Genomic DNA, 18,627 nt, shown 5'->3' on the forward strand with positions numbered 1-18,627 from the left:
TGTAAATATTAATTGTAATACCTACAGTCCTATATAAACAGTATTCAAAAAAAAAAATGAAGAACAATGTTTTCAAAACATTGATTGGTGGTTTCTCTAGGATTTATTGCTGAAATAGTTAATGTTAAATTTTAAAGGCCATAATTGGACCATTTTCATTTTTTTTTTCTTTTCCCTCTTTCAACAATAGAATTTCGGCGAGATTTTGAAAAGTGAGGGGGAAAAAAGGTCATCTAATATCACATTCATTCTAGAAGTTTACTGGAGAAAAGAGATGCTCTCCGAAAAGGCACCTGCTTTTTCCGCAACCAAACAAAGCCAAACTTACCGTTCTTTTATATTTTAATTTTCATGGCCGACACAAACGGTTCTTTTATGGGTTAATTTCGGCTTACCCACTTCGTGAAGTGATAATTTTTAAATCGTCCTCTTTATTATTGAAAATATTAAGTTCTTTTCTAAAATTTGTTATCTTTAAATATTGACTGCCGTTAACTCAAAAAAGTATGAAAACATCATTACCTTAATAGAATATTTTTGTAACGACATTGTGAGCCTAGAAAAAAAAAGTTGATGTATGATTAATCATTAGAAAATAAAAAAAATAGTTGATATATGACTAGTCATTCAAAAATAAATTAAAATATAAAGTGTTTGAAATGACTTAATGAATCTAAATAAATTGATAGTTTTCCTAAATTAAACGTGTTAGTTAAACAAATTACAAGACACGTCATCATATATAAATTACGATAATGTTATCTTTGTCCTTTTTTTTTTTCATTTTCTTTCATTTCTCTTCATTTTTTCCTTCATCTTTTTTTTCCTTTCTTTCATGTACATGACTAGTAACTTTTTTTTTCTTTCCTATCATTTTTCTTATCCTTACTCCTTCCTCTTTTCCTTTCATTTGTTTTTTTTTTCTCATCCTTACCCCTTCTTCATCTTTTTCTTTATTTTTTTTTTATGTACATGACTTCAGTAGCATTTTTTTCTTTCCTTTCATTTTTTTCATCCTTACTCCTTTCATTTGTTTGGTGAAACTCCAGTAATAATTTTCTTTTGTTCTTTGATTTTTCTTTTTTTTTTATATCTATATTTTCTCTAAGTACCTTTACAAAACGTAAAAAGAATAATAATAATAATAATAATAATAAATGTGAAAAGGTAAAATATTGTTCTTTTTCCATTTGTAGCTTTTAATTAATTTCTATATTTATTTTTTAAAATAATTTTTTTAAATACGAAAACGTAAAATTTAATCCATTAAAAACATTAGTCATATAGGCACAAAATAAAAAATATTTTAAAGAATTAGGGAGCATACTATAAATATTTGAAATATTTATGTGTATTTTAAAAAATCTAAAAAGATTTGGACACATAAAAATTAATATACCTAAGTTTGACCTTTTTTTATTAATTGATTGTTAGGAAAACGTGCATATACTATTTTATTCTTTTAGCTGTTAAAAATATTAGAGAGATAATAAATTTTAAAAAGTAACTTGATATTTTTAATAGTAAAGGGAGCGATTTGAAGACTATCGCTTCACGAGGAGATAAGCTGAAATTAACCCATTTTTTTTTAATAACGTGACTTGAAAGCAAAATGGTCCAGGCTCGTATTTTATTTTTCAACAGGGTAAGAACAAGGATGGGGAAACATCAAATTCATTTTTGTATCCCCTCCCTTTTCAACCTCCATAAAATTCAAGTTGGGATGACTAATTAAATAAATCTATTGACGCCAAATTATTATTTTTCTTTTTCCCCCCCTCTCCTTTTTGAAGGTCAGCAACAAAATTGTAGTTTTGACATTCTGCTCTACAAGAGAGTTGAACGCTAAGCAAGCAGCATCCTAGTGGCCAAGTTAATATTTAAGTTAAGTTATAAAACTCATTTAAGCATCTCATTCTCAAAGCTAAAAGCAAACCTAAGACTGCGACATGATTGACAATTAACACAACCAACAGGAATCTTACTAAGGGAAGAAAAGGTAATACCCAAACAGGTAAAAATCTGCGCTAACATGAAAACAGCTCATAGCTTATGCCGCTCTAAAAGCACTTGACTTCGGTGCGTTTCGGGCAGCTACGCAGCTGCTCCGCACCCTTTAAGGAATATTTCCCTAAAATAAAAGGTGGGGAACATCGCAGCTGCCCCAATCGCATGCTTAATCATCAGCAAGAGGTGTTAGATGAAAGTTCCATCTGAAAATGATTAGCAAGCTACAGAACTACGAAACAAGGGAGGCTATCTATGGGTGCACGTCTGTGTCTCCAGGAACTTCATGCTAAAAGTTACTAAACTCATTCCAATTTTTTTTTTTAATCTAAAAAATAAATCCTTCATTAACTGAGCTAAAGAAAATATTAAAAAAGCAAAAGGAGTCCACTGGATGGCGCTTTTAACAACATCAACTCACATTAAAACCATGTTTCATGTAAGGCGGAAAAACACTTCACCACCCACCAGAAAAGCTACTAATCAGGCACCCCATTAATGCCTTATAAAATGTTATGACTTCACCCCAACATCAGCTGGGGCATAACCACCTTGCACTGCCGAACCATTGTTATTATTATAAGGGTGCCCACCGCCCCTACCTCCTCTTCCTCTATTGTTATAGTAGTTCCTTGGGTAGTAGTTCCCAGGTTGATCATAGTATTGGCTGCGACCATTCTGGTAGGCTCCACCTCCCCTGCTGCTGCCACGACCTCCACGACCATTGGAATAACCCCTGCGGCCTCCACCACCACCGCGACCACCTCTTTGATTTTGATACGGTCTTCGGGGAACGTACTGTTGTTCCTTGGACTCCACATCTCCATGATTATGCTCCAATTCTGCATGTGAGTTGACTTGCTCAGCCTGAACTGAGACACCTTCTGTGGGATTTTCTGTCTCTAATTCATCCTGTGAAGCACAATCCTCCAAATTCAAACAAATTCAAAACAAGAGTAGAAGAAAATTTCAGAAGGAATAAGTGTTATGTCAGAGCTAAATGGAAGCACCTGCTGATGTTCATGTGCAGGAGTAAATTGGTTATCCCCAGTTTCGTGTTCTTGAAAATTCACGGTATCTTCGTCCTGGAAAAAGTAACATTAATCAATTGAGTAAAAACAAGTGACAGCTGAGATTATTTAGCACACAGACAAACACACATCTTCTCGAGTAAAAAGGTCTCCACCAGGAAAAATCCAGCAGATATTCAGAAACAACTGTTCTATCTCAAAACTTATCAACCATTAATCAAAATTTATCCATTGAAATAAAATCCTTTGAAAGTAAAGAATGGTGGTAGTATTTTAAAATCAGTATCTACATACTGTAGTTTTATTAGAAAAGCATCCAAATGATGTGATGCCATGAATAACTTCAAATTTTCAGTACCATGAATGACGTCACTACTAACTTATAAACTAGCTTAGCTTCAACACCTAGACAAATGCCCCAAGAGCACTAAAAGGAAGAGAGTGATGATCTTAATGTCCGACCGGATCAAGCAAACCAAATTACAACCCACCAATAGTGTTCTCCCCCTTCCTCCCCCGCCTTCTTCTCTTTTTGAAACTTCTACCAATAGGTTCTTGAAGTAACAAAATGAAGAACAAGCTAACAGAACAAGAAAAAGAAAATTATTTATTGTCCCATAATCAACTTTATTGTCCCAATTCCCATAGAAAACAGAAGGATGGGCCTACCTTTTCACATCAATTCATTACATGGTCCCCAACAAAACAAAGATGGGAGTTTCTAAAACAAGAATAAGAAGCCCTCTTAAATAGTTGAAGGTTCTCAAGCCCACTCTCTCTAAATCCCTACATGTTCTTACTGCAAAATCTGTTAAGTAAATTGCCATTTACTCCAAAAGCCTAACACCATCCTTCAACTCCACTTTATTACATATTGATCTGACTTTTTAGTATAAGACGTGATGTAAGTATTCATCAAGTACCGGCATAAAATCTCTTTAGGATTCTATTTACAAGGCCCCCAGAATGTACTGTCACATTGCTATACCACAGGAACGCTAAGACCGAGTTAGTACACATTAACTTGCGAAATTAAAAGAGAGAGAGATAGAGAGAGCATATATATACATCAACAAACTAATTAGCTGTACTAAGTTCAGTTTAAGGAACAAACAGCCCTAAATTTATCAGTGTCCATTACCAGAAGGGCAAAAGCCTATCTACGCATATATAAAAGCCTATCTACACATATATTGAGAATAGGAAAATATCAATAGGGTGCTGACCAATAATTTTGAAAAAAAAAAACTACTCAAGTCAAATCAGTAAGTACCATTTTGGGAGAAAGATACAGGATTTCCAATATTTTCACAGCTACAGATTTTCATAGGGACCTGAATCTAATTGTGAAGACACTTACAAGAAGATAACACTTTGACCATATTTTACAAAGAACCAGAACATCGTGCTAACAATGCAGCACAACAGCAATACAGAATCCTCATGCAACATCAGCAAAGCAGAAAATTCCAGACCCAAAAGTACACAACAGCCGGACTAGATGCAAGAAAGAACAATATGCAGGTTACTAAATTTGAAATTGTTGTCATAATTTAATTTCCTAGTCCAATTACTCGTTAGACAAATTTTAGAAGGCTTTTTTACCACAACTACAAGTAATATATAGTTTCAAGTGACATCAATTATCAAAATTGTTCATTTTACAATGGCACATATACACAAGTACCCACCCCCACAACCCAAACCCCGCCCCACCCAAAGAAATAAATAAATAAACAACCCACACACACACTTGAAGAAAATTCAAAGTCACAATGAAGTTAATAGATATAGCATGATCAATCAGACCTAGCAGAAGTACACACACCAAACTTTGATCCTTCATCTATAGTTTCATAAAACTGAGATCTCCAATCTATTGAAGGAACTACTGAAATTCTTAAATCCGATTACAAAACGAAAGATTTGAAATAGTATCAAACCACTTCATATGACTCTACTAGGCAGCCATCTATCATGACAAAATGTCTAAGTCTTTACAAAAAGGGTAGTCTTCCAGAGCCATTTCTATGCCATCGTTAAACGTGACAAAGCAAAATCCAGCTAAGATCATTGCCAGCAGTAGCAAATGTGTAACAGACGTCAATATATGGGAAAATGTAATTGCTTAAAACACCAGTAATTTCTTTTAAAAATTAACTTTGTCATATTTACTCCGTTGCCTTGAATGATGACTGTTGTAGGCCTAAATATAATTTTGGAATAAAAATTTCATCCACTAAGGACAGGACAGAATCCGCCGGAAAAAGAGTACACCTCTTCCAATCACAAGAACATATAGAACTGAACAAAAAAAATTACACATTGCATAGCCACAACACTGAACAAAACAAAGTTATTATCTTTCACAAGGCAAAAAACAAATCTAAACTTTAATTATTATATTAGATGAAAATGAAATGAGGCTTGAGTTATTAAATGTAAACAAAATAAGGCCTGAGTTATACCTTTTCCTGATACTGTACTGCTGCACCTTCCACCTGCACCGGAACAGAACCGTGTACAGGCACCTGAAAAGAACCATAACTGGCTGCGGCAGCCATTTCCACAGGAGCTTTCATCTCCGGTGTGGTCGTAAAATAATCAGAACTCATAATCTTGTCCAGCCTCTCTCTCAATCCAGCATCTAGTAGAAAACACAAAAACAAAAATCAGTTAAACCGACAAAATTGACGAAAAGAAATTAAACAAAAAAAAAAGAGGGGGCTTAAAAAACTTTACAAGTAACATTAGCATTAGGATCAATAGGTTGGTCAGAATTTGCAAGCCAGAGCTTGGCATGCTCAATACATCGGTGCAAGGCGCTCTTATGAGACCAACTGGAATCAATGGGTCGGGAAATCAACAATCCACTGAGCATGGAAATCAAATCCAAATCTTTCTCGCCGAGCAGATCAGTAGCGTCGTCGGTAACGTAATCGTAGGTGAGGCAACAGCCTCTCTCGTGGGTCCGGGTCAGCATGGTGGCGGTGAAATCACTCTGAGACTTGACGTCAAACAAGGACCCGAAATACAACAAATTCAACAGATCCGATACGGAAGACGAGTCGTCGTCGTCGTTGTCGTCGTTGTCGTCTTTGGTGCTGTTGGCCACATGATTAGGTTGGTTGTCTGGGGTGGGGGGAGCTGATTGGCGTTGGTGGAGGGAGAGTTCCTCGGAGAGAGCGGAGCAGAGGGGGCTGCGGAGCTTGTCGAGTTCATCGATAAGCGCTGTGACGATGGGCTTAGAGCGGAAGACCTCTTCTTGTTCCTTGTTTAGGGTTTTTCCCTGAGAGACTGACTCTTCCATCTGGACGATTCGGTTGTATTTTTTGCGGAGGGCGCGGAGGCGTTTGTTGATGACGCTGAGGACGGGGCCGTCCGACATGTCGGATGCAGGAGCAGCAGTAGCTGTGTTGAACGCCATTATTGTATGTCGGTTTAGGGTTTGATTGGAGAAGTGAAGCACCGCCGGATACGACGGTGGTAACGGGATTGCGGGTTGGGACTGGATTTGGTGCGGCGGGCGCTGTGCTGGGCTTTGGGTTTGGGAGATTGGATTGCGTATTATTATAGTAAAAAGACTGCACTCGAGAAGGTCTGGACCGTCTGTGCGTAAAATTTGTGGTGCGTTTCGGGGTTTAAGCTCTGCTTTTATAACTCGTGCTTATTATGTTGTCAGCTAGAGACACTTGTTTCATTTGGGCCGTTTTGGATTTTCTATTTTTGTTTTCATTTTTGTTGTGTACCGTGTGAAACTGATGAATGGATTCCATAATTCATAATTTGATTATTTTACAAGGATTTTTTAATGGGGATAAACTAAGGGTGGACTCCGGAGTTGGTTTTGACCTGCTGTTAGCTCGAATTAAAAAAATCAACTTAACTCCGTCTCTGGTATTATTATTATTATTATTCTTATCCCATCACATGTGATAATGATACCTAATAATCTGTTGGTTTAGCCGTTTAAAATCCTTAGGTTATTTCTATAATTCATTTGAAAAAAATAATTTTCTAAACTAAACGACACCGTTTCTGTAAAATCAATTGATCAGCACTGAAATCAAAACAATGTGATCTGCTGTCGAAAAAAACAAAACGGTTGAAGAATTTAGTCCTGCAGTGAAAGCACGAGGGACTGACTAATGTACTACATTTGCCGTATACTTCAAGGATTTCAATCAAACCGTTCAATTTGGAGATTTTCATAGTGAAATTTAACAGTTTCATGAATTACCCAACTCGTGAACTGGACAATGACAATTAGAAAAAGCAGAATTAGCGCCCCTATCCCAGCGTAGAAGGGCCAAGCATGACAGAGCCTTGCCACCTTTCATCATTCTTTGACAAACAAATATAAAAAAACGGCAGGAGGTAAGCACGGTTACAAGCCAGATCGCGTACTAATTGTATAAAAATTTAGACTATTAATAAATACTAGCACAGTGCTAGCAGCACTACAAAGAGCTTATATTCACTAGGCCGCCTTGCTGCAACTTAACGCTTCAGATTCCATTTCCAAAAGAAAATATACTAATACCCCCATTCAGCTCGACCATAATTGGAATTAAAATACACAAAATAAATCTAAAAGGGCTAGTTCTTCCCCCATATGCTACTGAAAAGCAAACTGCCGGTTCCTAATGAGCTCTACCCACTGATTGAAGTTACTAAATTATTGAGGGTTATTAGTAGATCTGACCATTCAGTAGGAGTAAGTCCCCGCTAAGCTCAAAAATGCTTTATTCTCCCATTTCAATTCCATCAGGTGTCTATTTCTACAGGAATAATGGCCCTTCCCAAGTAGACATACTGCATCTCTTCCTTCCATGTCTGCCAAAAAACTCTCTATTAGATGGCAACAGAAGAATATACAATTTAAGGCAAGTGCACGGAAGAAACTGAAACTTACCTCATGTCGAAACTCAATTCTTATATTCGGTACATTCGTCTTATGAATATCATTTCCTCCTGGGCCTCTGATGAAGTATTTATTACCAAGCCAGTGTGACTGTAAGGAGGACCGGAAAAACAAGGAAAGGGAAAAAAAGGGAGAAAAACACACAATAAGCATATAGACTTTGCACTGTGGCCCAATTCTGAACTCTTATCAACTCAAAACTAGAAGAACAAAAAATTTACAGCCTGGCACATATTGATTTCATTAACTTTCTACATAAGAAATCTTTTGTTTCAATGGAAATTACATTTCCTAATGATGACTGATAGAATCCCTTCACCCCAACCTTTTAAGAGAATAAGTGCATGGTTTTTAAAAGCAAAGCCCCTACCTTTGCCATATGCGAAAATCCTGATTGATAAACAGAATTTCTTGCTATCTCACATAGGTCACAAGAACTGAGCTTCCACACCTGTAAATTATGACTTCCATAAGCTATATAGCTATGACCAAGAGCAATATGTAGAAACAAGTATACCTTTGCCGCAACACTATACTCTTCCACAAGTGCTTCTTTTGTTAAGTGGATTTGCAAAGGATCATCAGACGAGAGTGAAACATTCAGGCCGCGCTGGAAGAACATAGGAAACGGATTTCGATGATAATCCAGGAAAAGAGAATTATTGCTCAGTGGTGACATTGCCAATCCAATCTGATACCACCAAAAAAGGAAACAAATAAATAAATAAATAAGAGAACAAATTGCAAAACTTTTCAGCTGCCAACAGATGATAGAACAGTTTTAGAAAAATAAGCTTACTGCCAACCTAATTCGGGTAATGGATTCTACTCTACAATTTCCAACAAAATGGGACCTCATTCCAAAATTCACTTGATTAAAGATAATCCAAAAGCCCATGGTTGATTTAATTTTGGGACATGAGCATTAGTTCCCACCTATCAACCAAGAATTACCAAATTACAATATATGCAAGCTTAGAAGCAGTTTCCAAGTAGAAGTGTAAGATAAAAATATTTCTCAATGCAATTTCTATGTACATGCCTAATTTCCAATGTCATGAATGATACACTAGGAGTTATATAGCCTACAGAACCAAAGCCAAATCCTCAAAAAGGAACAAGCCAATGCAAGTGTAGCCAACCTGAGCGAGGTAATACAAGTACTGCAAAACTGGGGATTTCCGCAAATTAATACCATGTGATATGTTATTACATAAAAGGAATGCAGCAGCCAAATGGTCAATTTCACCAGCCTGCACATAACATTAATATCTTAACCATTTTCACAACCGGAAAAACAGAAAGCGAGACAAAGAGAGAGAAAACTTAAGACAGAGACAATAACCTCCCCACAATGAGGCCGCAGTTTAATTGTTGGCATTCCCTTTGATTCACGAAGCTGAAAAAAGAGAAATGAAATGCAAAGAATTAATACCAACATGATCCAGATTAAAGACAGTATCTCTCATATTCCTCCAAGTGCTTGATCGAATCTTTCACTTACAAACAAAAACTTGTAACCACACTATATTACAACCTGTTAGTTTAAGGAGTTCCTGAGTTCGAGAAATAAATAACGTATAGTTTCTTCAATTAATCCACACTCTAAACCACAAGTTCAAGACACATTAACAGTTGAAACCTTGTGTACTGTTTCAAATCAAAGTTTTAAGTTACATTCTCAGTCTTTAAGAGATTAAAGCTGCCCAGTTTCAACATCACTTTCTTTTACTTAATTTCAACTCATCACATTTTCAAATGAGCATCAGACAGAATTTCAAATTTTAATAAGAACCAGATGTACTGCAAGAGACACTTGATAAACATCTTCGTGTCACGAAAATGATTTACCATTAGTCATCATTTTTATACTGTTTCCAACATAACACCAACAATAGTAAACAATTGGTCGACCAGTCAAACTATATGCATCATTTTCATGGAAGAAACAAATACGATACAAACCTTGTTGAGAGTATACAAGTTTGCATAGAAGTAATAAGTATAATACGAGTAAGCCGGATTGAACTCATTGGTCCATTCAGCCGGTTTGGGCATGTGCTTTGTTGGACGTCTTTCTGGTTTACTTTCATCATCTACAAGGTCAAAACCCACAACCTGTGTTGACAATGAAACAATAGTATCACTTGCTGCTTCAATTGTTGATTTAGTTTTAACTTTCGGCAGTCAAAGAGAGGAACTAAATAACCACTTCAGGCAACTTTCGCAAAGCATATAAGCCTATAACAGAAACCTAGAAGCTCAATGTTCAGAAATTGGGAAAATAAGCAACTAAGGATTTGCACATACAACAGACAGGTGACTCTGCTCATAATTTCAATTATCAGTATCAGTCACGGAACAAAAAGATCGAGAATGGATGAGTAAAAAAGTACAAGGAAAAAGGTTCAATAATGAGAGGTTGCAGTAATCAAAGATAATGGATAATCAAATAGACGGAAGCTATCAAGATAGTTTGCCCGCAGTCAACAAAGGCCCGTGAATGTGCATCAATACAAGGGTACACTCTACATTGACTAATGACATTAACAAGTAAAGAAGGCAAAAAGATGTTCGTGGACATAGAGAGAAATGATATCATTGCCGAGGAAATGACAAAAGTTAGAGCGAAAGACAGAGAGAATGGTGAAAATTAAGGAAATAACCAACCCCAAGTGCTCAAACTCAAGCATTATTGATTTTACTCAAGTTATATAGTCACAGTGCCTTCGGCTGTAATATGACTCAAATTCAGCAAATAAAATATCACATGGCTAAAAGTATGTAAACTTCACACTAACAATATTGTTAAAATAACATGCTAAAATTCCACTATCAAGTGCCACCACATTAACTTACCAAACTTAGATTGTTTATTCGACAACAAAAATGTTGAAAGATCAAATCCAATTTAAATAAAATAAGAACATTCTTTTAGTCTTCTAAAGCCACCACCTTTATAACTAATGTGGTAGGAAAAGCTGAGAGTCAACACCATAATGTTCACAAGTCAATTGTAAAAAGGGCAAAAACGCAAACCACTTCTGCCAGAATGTAGTCAAACTCAGAATTCCCATATGAAAAGCCACATATTAAACATTTGAAAATAGCAATAATTACAGCTGCAATTCTTTATATAGTTACACAAACAATCTGGCATTTGGACAGGACCACTGTAGACAAGCATGCATGCAATAAACAAACACAATATTGACATTGTCAAACAAAAGCATGACCACGCAACAAATAGAAATAAAGGAGAAGAAGAAACCAAAGAAAGTTTACACAAGTAAACACAACACCACTATAAAATTGACAGTGACAAAGCACGCGGATCATCTCAGTTCTGAATGACACAATCAAACATTCATTATTTAGACGATATGTGCAGAATAGAAGACAGACAATACTTACCATCAACAGGAACACATGAAGTTGAGGATGGGAGCTTGGATCAATCGTGACTTCAAATAGGGGAATGAACACATTATCAATAATATTTTGAAAAGATTTAACAATGCCCATTTGCTTGTATACATTGTATAGTCGTGGTAGCTGCAAATTGAATTCGAAATAAAAGGCATGTGTTAGAAACACAACATTAACACGTAGTAGTCTCAGAATTCCACACAAAATATGGGCAAAAGGAGGTAACTTTTTTTTTTTTTTTTTGACGTCCCAAGGGAAGCTATTCTTAGATTCTAATTGGAATTCCATGCCTCTCTCTCTCAACCAAGGAGCTTTCTTGTACCTGCAGCTCCTCCAGTTAATGTAAGTGAAAAACCTAATTAAGCAGGTACCAAAGGGGTGCAACAGATGTACAGATATTACCCTATACAATCTTTCATAGAAGCATGCTGTCAAAATCAGTCAGAAAGAAAGTTAACTGCACAAACTATGGAGGCCACTGAAAAGAAGAAAGCATCAGCATTATAGATACCTGGATTAACCAAATAGCATTCTCACTGTAAATTTCATTGTTGATGAACCAGCTTGCCAGCTGGTCCCATTCACTTTGTTTCCTACCATATATAGACACCCTGTATTCTGCCATCTGAAATGATCAAAAATGTAATCTGAGATGCTTCCTTTAATAATGAAAAACTGGTGGACTATGTACATTAAGATCATTTAGTACCCAAAAATTTTTTTTAAAAAATAGCTTTCAAGATTACTGGAATTTTAGACACAAACATGACCAAGAATTCAAATCTACCATATTTCTCTCTCTTCATTGTGGTTGGGTACCTGGTATTTGCTAGCTTCAAGATCCAATAAAACTTGCTTTGTTAGTTCCGCCAAAAACCGTCCTATAATATTCAAACTTAACAGTCAACATTTGTAAATTGTTTGCTAACTCAGTTAAATAAAACATTTTGAAAAACTTTTTCAGTATGCTCTTTGAACTGCACTCGAAAAGCCAAAAATACAACAGTAGGAAGAAACTAATTGCTAGAGATCACAAACCAAAGAAATAAGTGAAAAAAATAATGGGATGAGTTTACAATCTACTGAAAAATAGAGTTATAAGATCACAGTTGAGTCAAACCTTGAATAAGATTATCCTGCTTTAAGAAAATTTCCCTGAGTCTGCTCTGCCCACAGGGATTGTATTTGAGATTGAATTTGTCGAATCGATGAAAGGTACTCTTGTCAGCATGAACATCCAACAAATCCACATTCAGATCATACCTAAAAAACTCCCAACAGATTAAAACAACTAATAGAATAAGAAAGCAGAAACTATGCAGTTTCTGTAAATAGAAATCAATAAGCATAAGAAAACCCATACCCAGTCAAGTCCAAACTCTCAAAAACCTCCTTCAGTGTCATATACTTTCCATCTCTAAATATAACAACCTGCAAATATGTTTTTCATCAATCAAGGAGAAGTACCAACCAACAGAAGAGCCTTTCATTTTCTGAGCTAAAAAACTTAACGTGAATACTAGTCTAAAAGAATTTGAAACATACCTCATCAGGTTCTTTTCTTAGTTTTGACTTGATGAAACGCAGAAGATGCTTCTGGTTCATGCAAGCAGAATGATGCACATGTGTATCCACTTTTCTAATATTGTAGAAATCACGATGAGGTGCACTCTTTTGAGCCAGAAACTCCCCATCAGCATTTACTAACAGATGAAGGCGAAACTTCTGTATGGTTTTCAGGTATGTGTTATGAGACAGTCCAATGGGGAAAGGTTTAAAAAAAAAAAAAGATAGAGAGGAAATACCTCCTCAAGGAATCGTAGTCTGTGATGGCAAGCAGTACGAACATTTCCAATAGACATAATTCTCAGAATGTGATGCATATCGGTAAAAAATTCAGTTGCACTGGCAACAGGAAAAAGTTCTGTTGTGTCTGAATGGAACGCAGAGAGATTTACTGATCTCAGGATCAATGATGTATATTTAGCACAAAAGATATAAAAATAAAAACAAATAAAATAATGTTAAACTATTTACTAGCACTTACCCTTATGCCACTTCAGTAAGATTAGAATTCTGGAGAAACAAATCTTTTACATAAGTCAATAATACTTTGTTATAAAATCAGCTCCAGCGAGAGTCTAAGATATTTTTAAAATGACATAAAGGGAATGCCATTTTATACAATCAGGCAAAACAACATTTTTTATCCCTGATTGTCTCCATGCCTAACATTAATGAATATTGAATTTCTATAATTTTCAGTTGATTAAATTAAAAATGATGTAATAGGGCCCTATGAAAAGTGAATAATATATCAAATTGTGTGCCAGTGAATGCATAACCTGGTCTCAGTTTATAAAAAATAAGAAACTTCAAAATAGAGCAATACAAATTACTGGGCACTGCATACCACTTTCACTTGCATAAACATGTACAACTCCATCCTCCATCCTAAAGTGGTGCTGCATGTAAAGAAAATTAGTTTCCAAGGGTATATTAGGAAATGAAAGTGAAACAAGCCATTGGTCCCACAGTATCATGTTCAAAACAGAATAAATCACTTCTCATTTCTATGTACAATTAATAATTGGGAAATAACTCACTTTACTTGCTTCAACGGGTACAAAGTGAAAAGGATCAGATCTCATCTCTGATATATTAGTCTCTGGCTCAGCTTCCTTCATCCATGGGGCAACCTTTTCAGTAAAAACATATCTTTTTCGCAAATCCAAACATTCCTGAATCATCTTCCAAACTTCTTCCTCTTCTATATTTGTTGGCTCTGAAAGTAATATTTTATAAAAAATAAAATATAAAAAGAATCATGTAAAATTTCTTTCCTTCAATTCAAATTCAGCAACTCAACGTCAAGAAAATTTGAAAGGAATAAAGACTAGACAGAGGTCTCCACAGAAACTCTTCAGGATTAGAAGGATAGGAATACCATGCACAGTGGTTCTCAGTTGTGATATAGTGCTGTACAAAATAGTTTCAGTCCCCACTGCATTTCTCGAAGTTTTATCCACCTTTCCATTGTCATGCAGATCAAGAGCAGGTTTCGCATCATTTATTGTAGCCCTATAATTTTTATCTTGAACATAGTTCATACCATCACCTCTAAATGGAAGAGCAGAAGAAGATTGAACTTTAGAGTCGGCACCCTGCAAATCCATCACAAGGTATTAAATAGCCAGTAAACTAATGCTCTTAAACACTAGTAAGATGTATTAGCACCAGTTAGCCATGTAACAACTAAAATAATTATTGTGGTACTAATTCGTCGGTATTACTATCTCATTTAATACTAAAGCAGAAATTAAACTACATCATATCTCCCTATATTATCACCACTCATACAAGAAAAACCAAAAGAGAATCCAAAACTCTGCACCACATCAGAGGCCTACACATTCTGTATCTCAAATGTACCAGAACAAACTGAGAGCACACACATCTTGAAATAAGAAGCTGAAACTACGTATAAACATACACTTATCATATAAGCAAAAGCATCTACATTCTCATTGCTATAAGTGATGTCATCTTCATTTGCATGCTCTGTTCCATCCTCATCAGAATCCTCAGCACTTTCAAAGGCATTGCCAACAGGGGTCCTTGGAAGTCTACCAAGAGACGCTAGTCTTGTACCAGAACCACTGCGATTAATGGATTGACCCTCTTCTGCAAAAACAGAAAACAGCATTATTATCCGCCAAAATGCCTCCACATACGAAATGCAATAAAACTTTCATAATGGAAAGAAAGAACACCACTCAATCGATGAAAGAATCTCCGTAACAAATCCCTACAAGAAATTCAGTTCTGGCGCTCAAAGCCCATAATTATCCCAGTACTAAGGTACTGCCATCACAATTCACCTAAAGGAACTTTTCAGCCAGAAATCTCAAGAAAGCTGATAGGGGAAAACATATGACATTAAACTCCACAAGATTTTTCTTTCCTTCCTTTTCCTTTTAAAAATATGAAGTTACTTGAGTTGTAGTGTTTCCACTCCCAAAATGAACAACTAACTTGTAACAGTCAATCAGAGACTAAGTTATCCGAGTTCATCATGCAATTACAAACTTCAGATAACTTTAGAAAATATAACTCCGCAGAGTGATAATACATACAACAAGTAAAATACCAAGTCTTCGTGGCGTTTGAAGAGATGGAAGTCCAGTGGGAATGAAATTGAGCTTATCAAGTGAAGAAGCGGAACAATTCTGCGCCCTAACCCTAATGGCTTCATCAAATTTCGCATCCTCTTCCAACCAATCATTTCTCACAGAAACATTCGGCAACGAAGATGAAATCCCGTACCGCCGAAGCGTGCTATCCTCCAACGACCTCGACAAACGACTCTGGCTCTGCTGCCGCATAATCGCATAGCCATCAGAACCGAAATCTTCCTCGAAATCCCCTTCTTCAGTGTCGCCGTCCTCTTCTTCTCCTTCTTCTTCCTCGAAGTGAGTGTCAGATTTTTGCGGGAGTTTGCGGCGAATCTCGACGAGGCGATCGAGGACTTGGTCGACGGCGCGCTTGTGAATGTAGAAAGCGGAAATGGCCATCAACGAGGCCCCGACGAGGGCGGCCATGGCAAGCTGTAGAGATGACGTTGAAGACGGATCCATTGCCATTAGCGTGAAAATGAAACCCTAGCTTCTTTCTGTTTGGGATTTTATACGTGAGTGTTCTATTGGAGGGAGTGAACAGTGACCTGGTTCGTTTTTCAGTTTTCAAAAGGTCGAGGGTACTTTTAGCGGCTTTTTCTGTTGTACACGTGGAATCGCTCATTCTTCTGGGGTTGGCCTTCGTCCTTGGGCCTCGGAGACCATGAGGAATGATGACGTCATATTCACGCGAATCCGATTAGTGATTAGGTGGCGCCTCGTCGTGATAACATGTGGACTGCTACTTTATGTAATTTTCCCAATGAGTACATATTTGTTCCATTTTTTTCACATATGTCCTTTTGTGTTGCTGTTGCATGAACGAAATGAAAAGTAGGCTACCAGACAGAGTTCGGTCCAGTTTCAGATATTTGGGCTATGAAATTGTGAAGTCCATTTTGAAATCAAATAATTTTTCATTTCAATAAGAAAATACTTAATTACGAATATCCGCAATTTATCAAGTGATAAAATGCTCCTACTGTTGTTCTACACCGTTTCGGCTGCTCTCTCGTACAATGTTTTGAATTCGTACTTCGTTGTGTTGTTTTCTTTTTCCTTCGACAATGTCTAACAGTTTAAAATATGTTTCGGTGATGATAAAATAATATCAAATTAAAAAATAAATCTGTTGAGAATCAAATACTATTTGATGGTACATGAGTGATATGTGTATATACCAAATTTAGCTCGACGATGCGATCCGGTTTTAGGAGGTTCGGGCTGTGAAACCTTCTTGGCATAATACTGTATGACTTTCGAATCTAGGTGCTTTAATATGCAAGTCAGGAAAATCGTAAGGGTAACGGTGTTAATATTGACGAAGACCCTCCGATGATTAAGTCATAAATCTAGAGCATTGTCGATAACAATTAAAGGAAAACAGAGTCAAGGGACATAAAAAGTTATAGTTTTCTTTTGAGAAAAAGCTCTTCTCATCCCTAAGGTTTCATACAATAACTTATTTCATCCTTACTTTTTTAAATAATAGCCTAAAACATTCTTCCGTTAACTTACCATTAGTTGAATATCGTTTGTTAGTAATTCATTAGGGGTAAAAAAGGATTTCTATCAAAGAGAAAATTAGAAAAATAAATAAAAGTTGACATATAACTAAAAATGATTTTATCTAATCCCACTAAATAGGAAATACCGAAAAAGATAAAAAACTTTTATTTCAATCAATTCTTTTTTCACTTTTTTTCTATTTTGCCGGCATGAAAGCCCTATAAACCCTAAATCTAAGTACCAAAAATATTATAATTTGCTTATTCATATAAGTATACTCTCTAATTGCACTGTAAAATTGCTTTAATTAAGTTGAAGATAAAGAATTATGACAATTATTTAATGGTTATATCAAACTATATCATCGTTGATTTCATTTAAGAAAAAGTTAATGAATTTTGCATACTTTGTAGTGTTATTTAATTGTGTAAACAAAATTATTTTAAAATAGTTTGTATCACTTTAATGAAAAATCATATTTTGCTCTCAATAAATTATTAGTTAACGGCTTTACACTAATGGTGAGTTAATGGGAGAATATTTTAGACTGTTGTTTGAAAAGTAAGGATGAAATGAGCTATTGCATTAAATCTTAGGGATGAAAAGAGATTTTTCCATTTTCTTTTTATTTGTGAATCAAAATACTTGTCCTGTGGGCAGAATACTTTTATCAGTAGTGCTACACATCTCAAATGATGTGTCATTAATTGAGTGGTTGATAATTCTTTATAAGATCCAAGTGAATTAATTGTATTATCTCACCAACCACTCAATTAATGATACATCATTTGGGATAACTTTTTAAAATAAAAAATTTAGAATGTGTAGCATTACTCTACTTTTATTATATCCTTTGAGTAGGAGTCCTTTTATTAAAGTGACTTGCAGAGTTCATGTGGTATTTGGAATACCTCCACGATGTGCCACGTAAGCAAGAGTATAGGGAGTTCTATTCATAATTGGATATTATAATTATTATTCTATTTGGGTTTCGATCTCCCATCGACGTATGAGGTTGAGGAAAAAAATATATTTACAAAAATAAAATTATGTAGCCACAAAACACTTTTTATACATACAACGCATGTATAAAGTGATGTGTCATGAATTAATCAAATGAAAATAATTGTGTGGGTTCTACGATTTTTTTTATCCAAGATCTTTTTATGCTATATTGCTCTGTATACACTTATTGGTGCCAACTGCTTCTACCTGTATCGTTATTACTAATTCTGTATTCATGGTCATAAGAGCTATATCATAAGTGGGAAATGTGGGATTACAAGAATATTGAGTAGTTCCATATTGGCGAGTGTAAGCTATTAATATTAGTCCAAAATCAACTTGGCATCCTTCTCTTCTTGTGATCCAGGTATTGACCATATAATTGACACAGTTTAAATGTGCTCTTTTAAGACGAATATTATCCTTACTATTTTTTTTGTCCTGAATATATGAACAATAATGTCACATTGATAAAATTTGGATACAAAGTTGTATCCAGTTCACATTAATTATAAAATGTTATGTTTTAAATTATTATCATTTCATT

At 35.6% G+C, this 18,627-nt stretch overlaps 2 protein-coding genes across 4 annotated transcripts; both read right to left on the reverse strand.

The window, feature by feature from the left end:
* Nucleotides 1-2,356: 2,356 nt before the first annotated feature.
* LOC18043632 lies at nt 2,357-6,727 on the reverse strand. Its single transcript, XM_006438494.2, has 4 exons — nt 5,781-6,727; nt 5,507-5,685; nt 3,018-3,092; nt 2,357-2,919 (listed from the first exon to the last, which is right to left on the reverse strand). The coding sequence occupies exons 1-4, from the start codon at nt 6,463-6,465 to the stop codon at nt 2,521-2,523; spliced, it is 1,338 nt and encodes a 445-aa protein (XP_006438557.1). The 5' UTR covers nt 6,466-6,727; the 3' UTR covers nt 2,357-2,520.
* Nucleotides 6,728-7,274: 547 nt separating this feature from the next.
* On the reverse strand, nt 7,275-16,145 carry LOC18044464 (AMP deaminase). 3 transcript variants are annotated; one of them, XM_024185889.1, is made up of 19 exons: nt 15,542-16,145; nt 14,912-15,075; nt 14,339-14,555; nt 13,998-14,176; nt 13,805-13,856; nt 13,197-13,348; nt 12,937-13,116; nt 12,755-12,822; nt 12,512-12,654; nt 12,211-12,272; nt 11,903-12,016; nt 11,377-11,517; nt 9,928-10,080; nt 9,308-9,361; nt 9,105-9,215; nt 8,480-8,653; nt 8,333-8,413; nt 7,954-8,052; nt 7,275-7,874 (listed from the first exon to the last, which is right to left on the reverse strand). In XM_024185889.1, the coding sequence occupies exons 1-19, from the start codon at nt 16,032-16,034 to the stop codon at nt 7,806-7,808; spliced, it is 2,706 nt and encodes a 901-aa protein (XP_024041657.1). In that variant the 5' UTR covers nt 16,035-16,145; the 3' UTR covers nt 7,275-7,805. The 3 variants fall into 3 exon arrangements, with proteins under 3 accessions (XP_024041657.1, XP_006438560.1, XP_024041656.1); XM_006438497.2 differs by having other exon boundaries at nt 13,197-13,324; nt 14,885-15,075; XM_024185888.1 differs by having other exon boundaries at nt 14,885-15,075.
* Between the last annotated feature and the right edge of the window lie 2,482 nt (nt 16,146-18,627).

This window comes from Citrus clementina, unplaced genomic scaffold (assembly GCF_000493195.1).
Source record: "Citrus clementina cultivar Clemenules unplaced genomic scaffold, Citrus_clementina_v1.0 scaffold_4, whole genome shotgun sequence".
Lineage (NCBI taxonomy): Eukaryota > Viridiplantae > Streptophyta > Magnoliopsida > Sapindales > Rutaceae > Citrus > Citrus x clementina.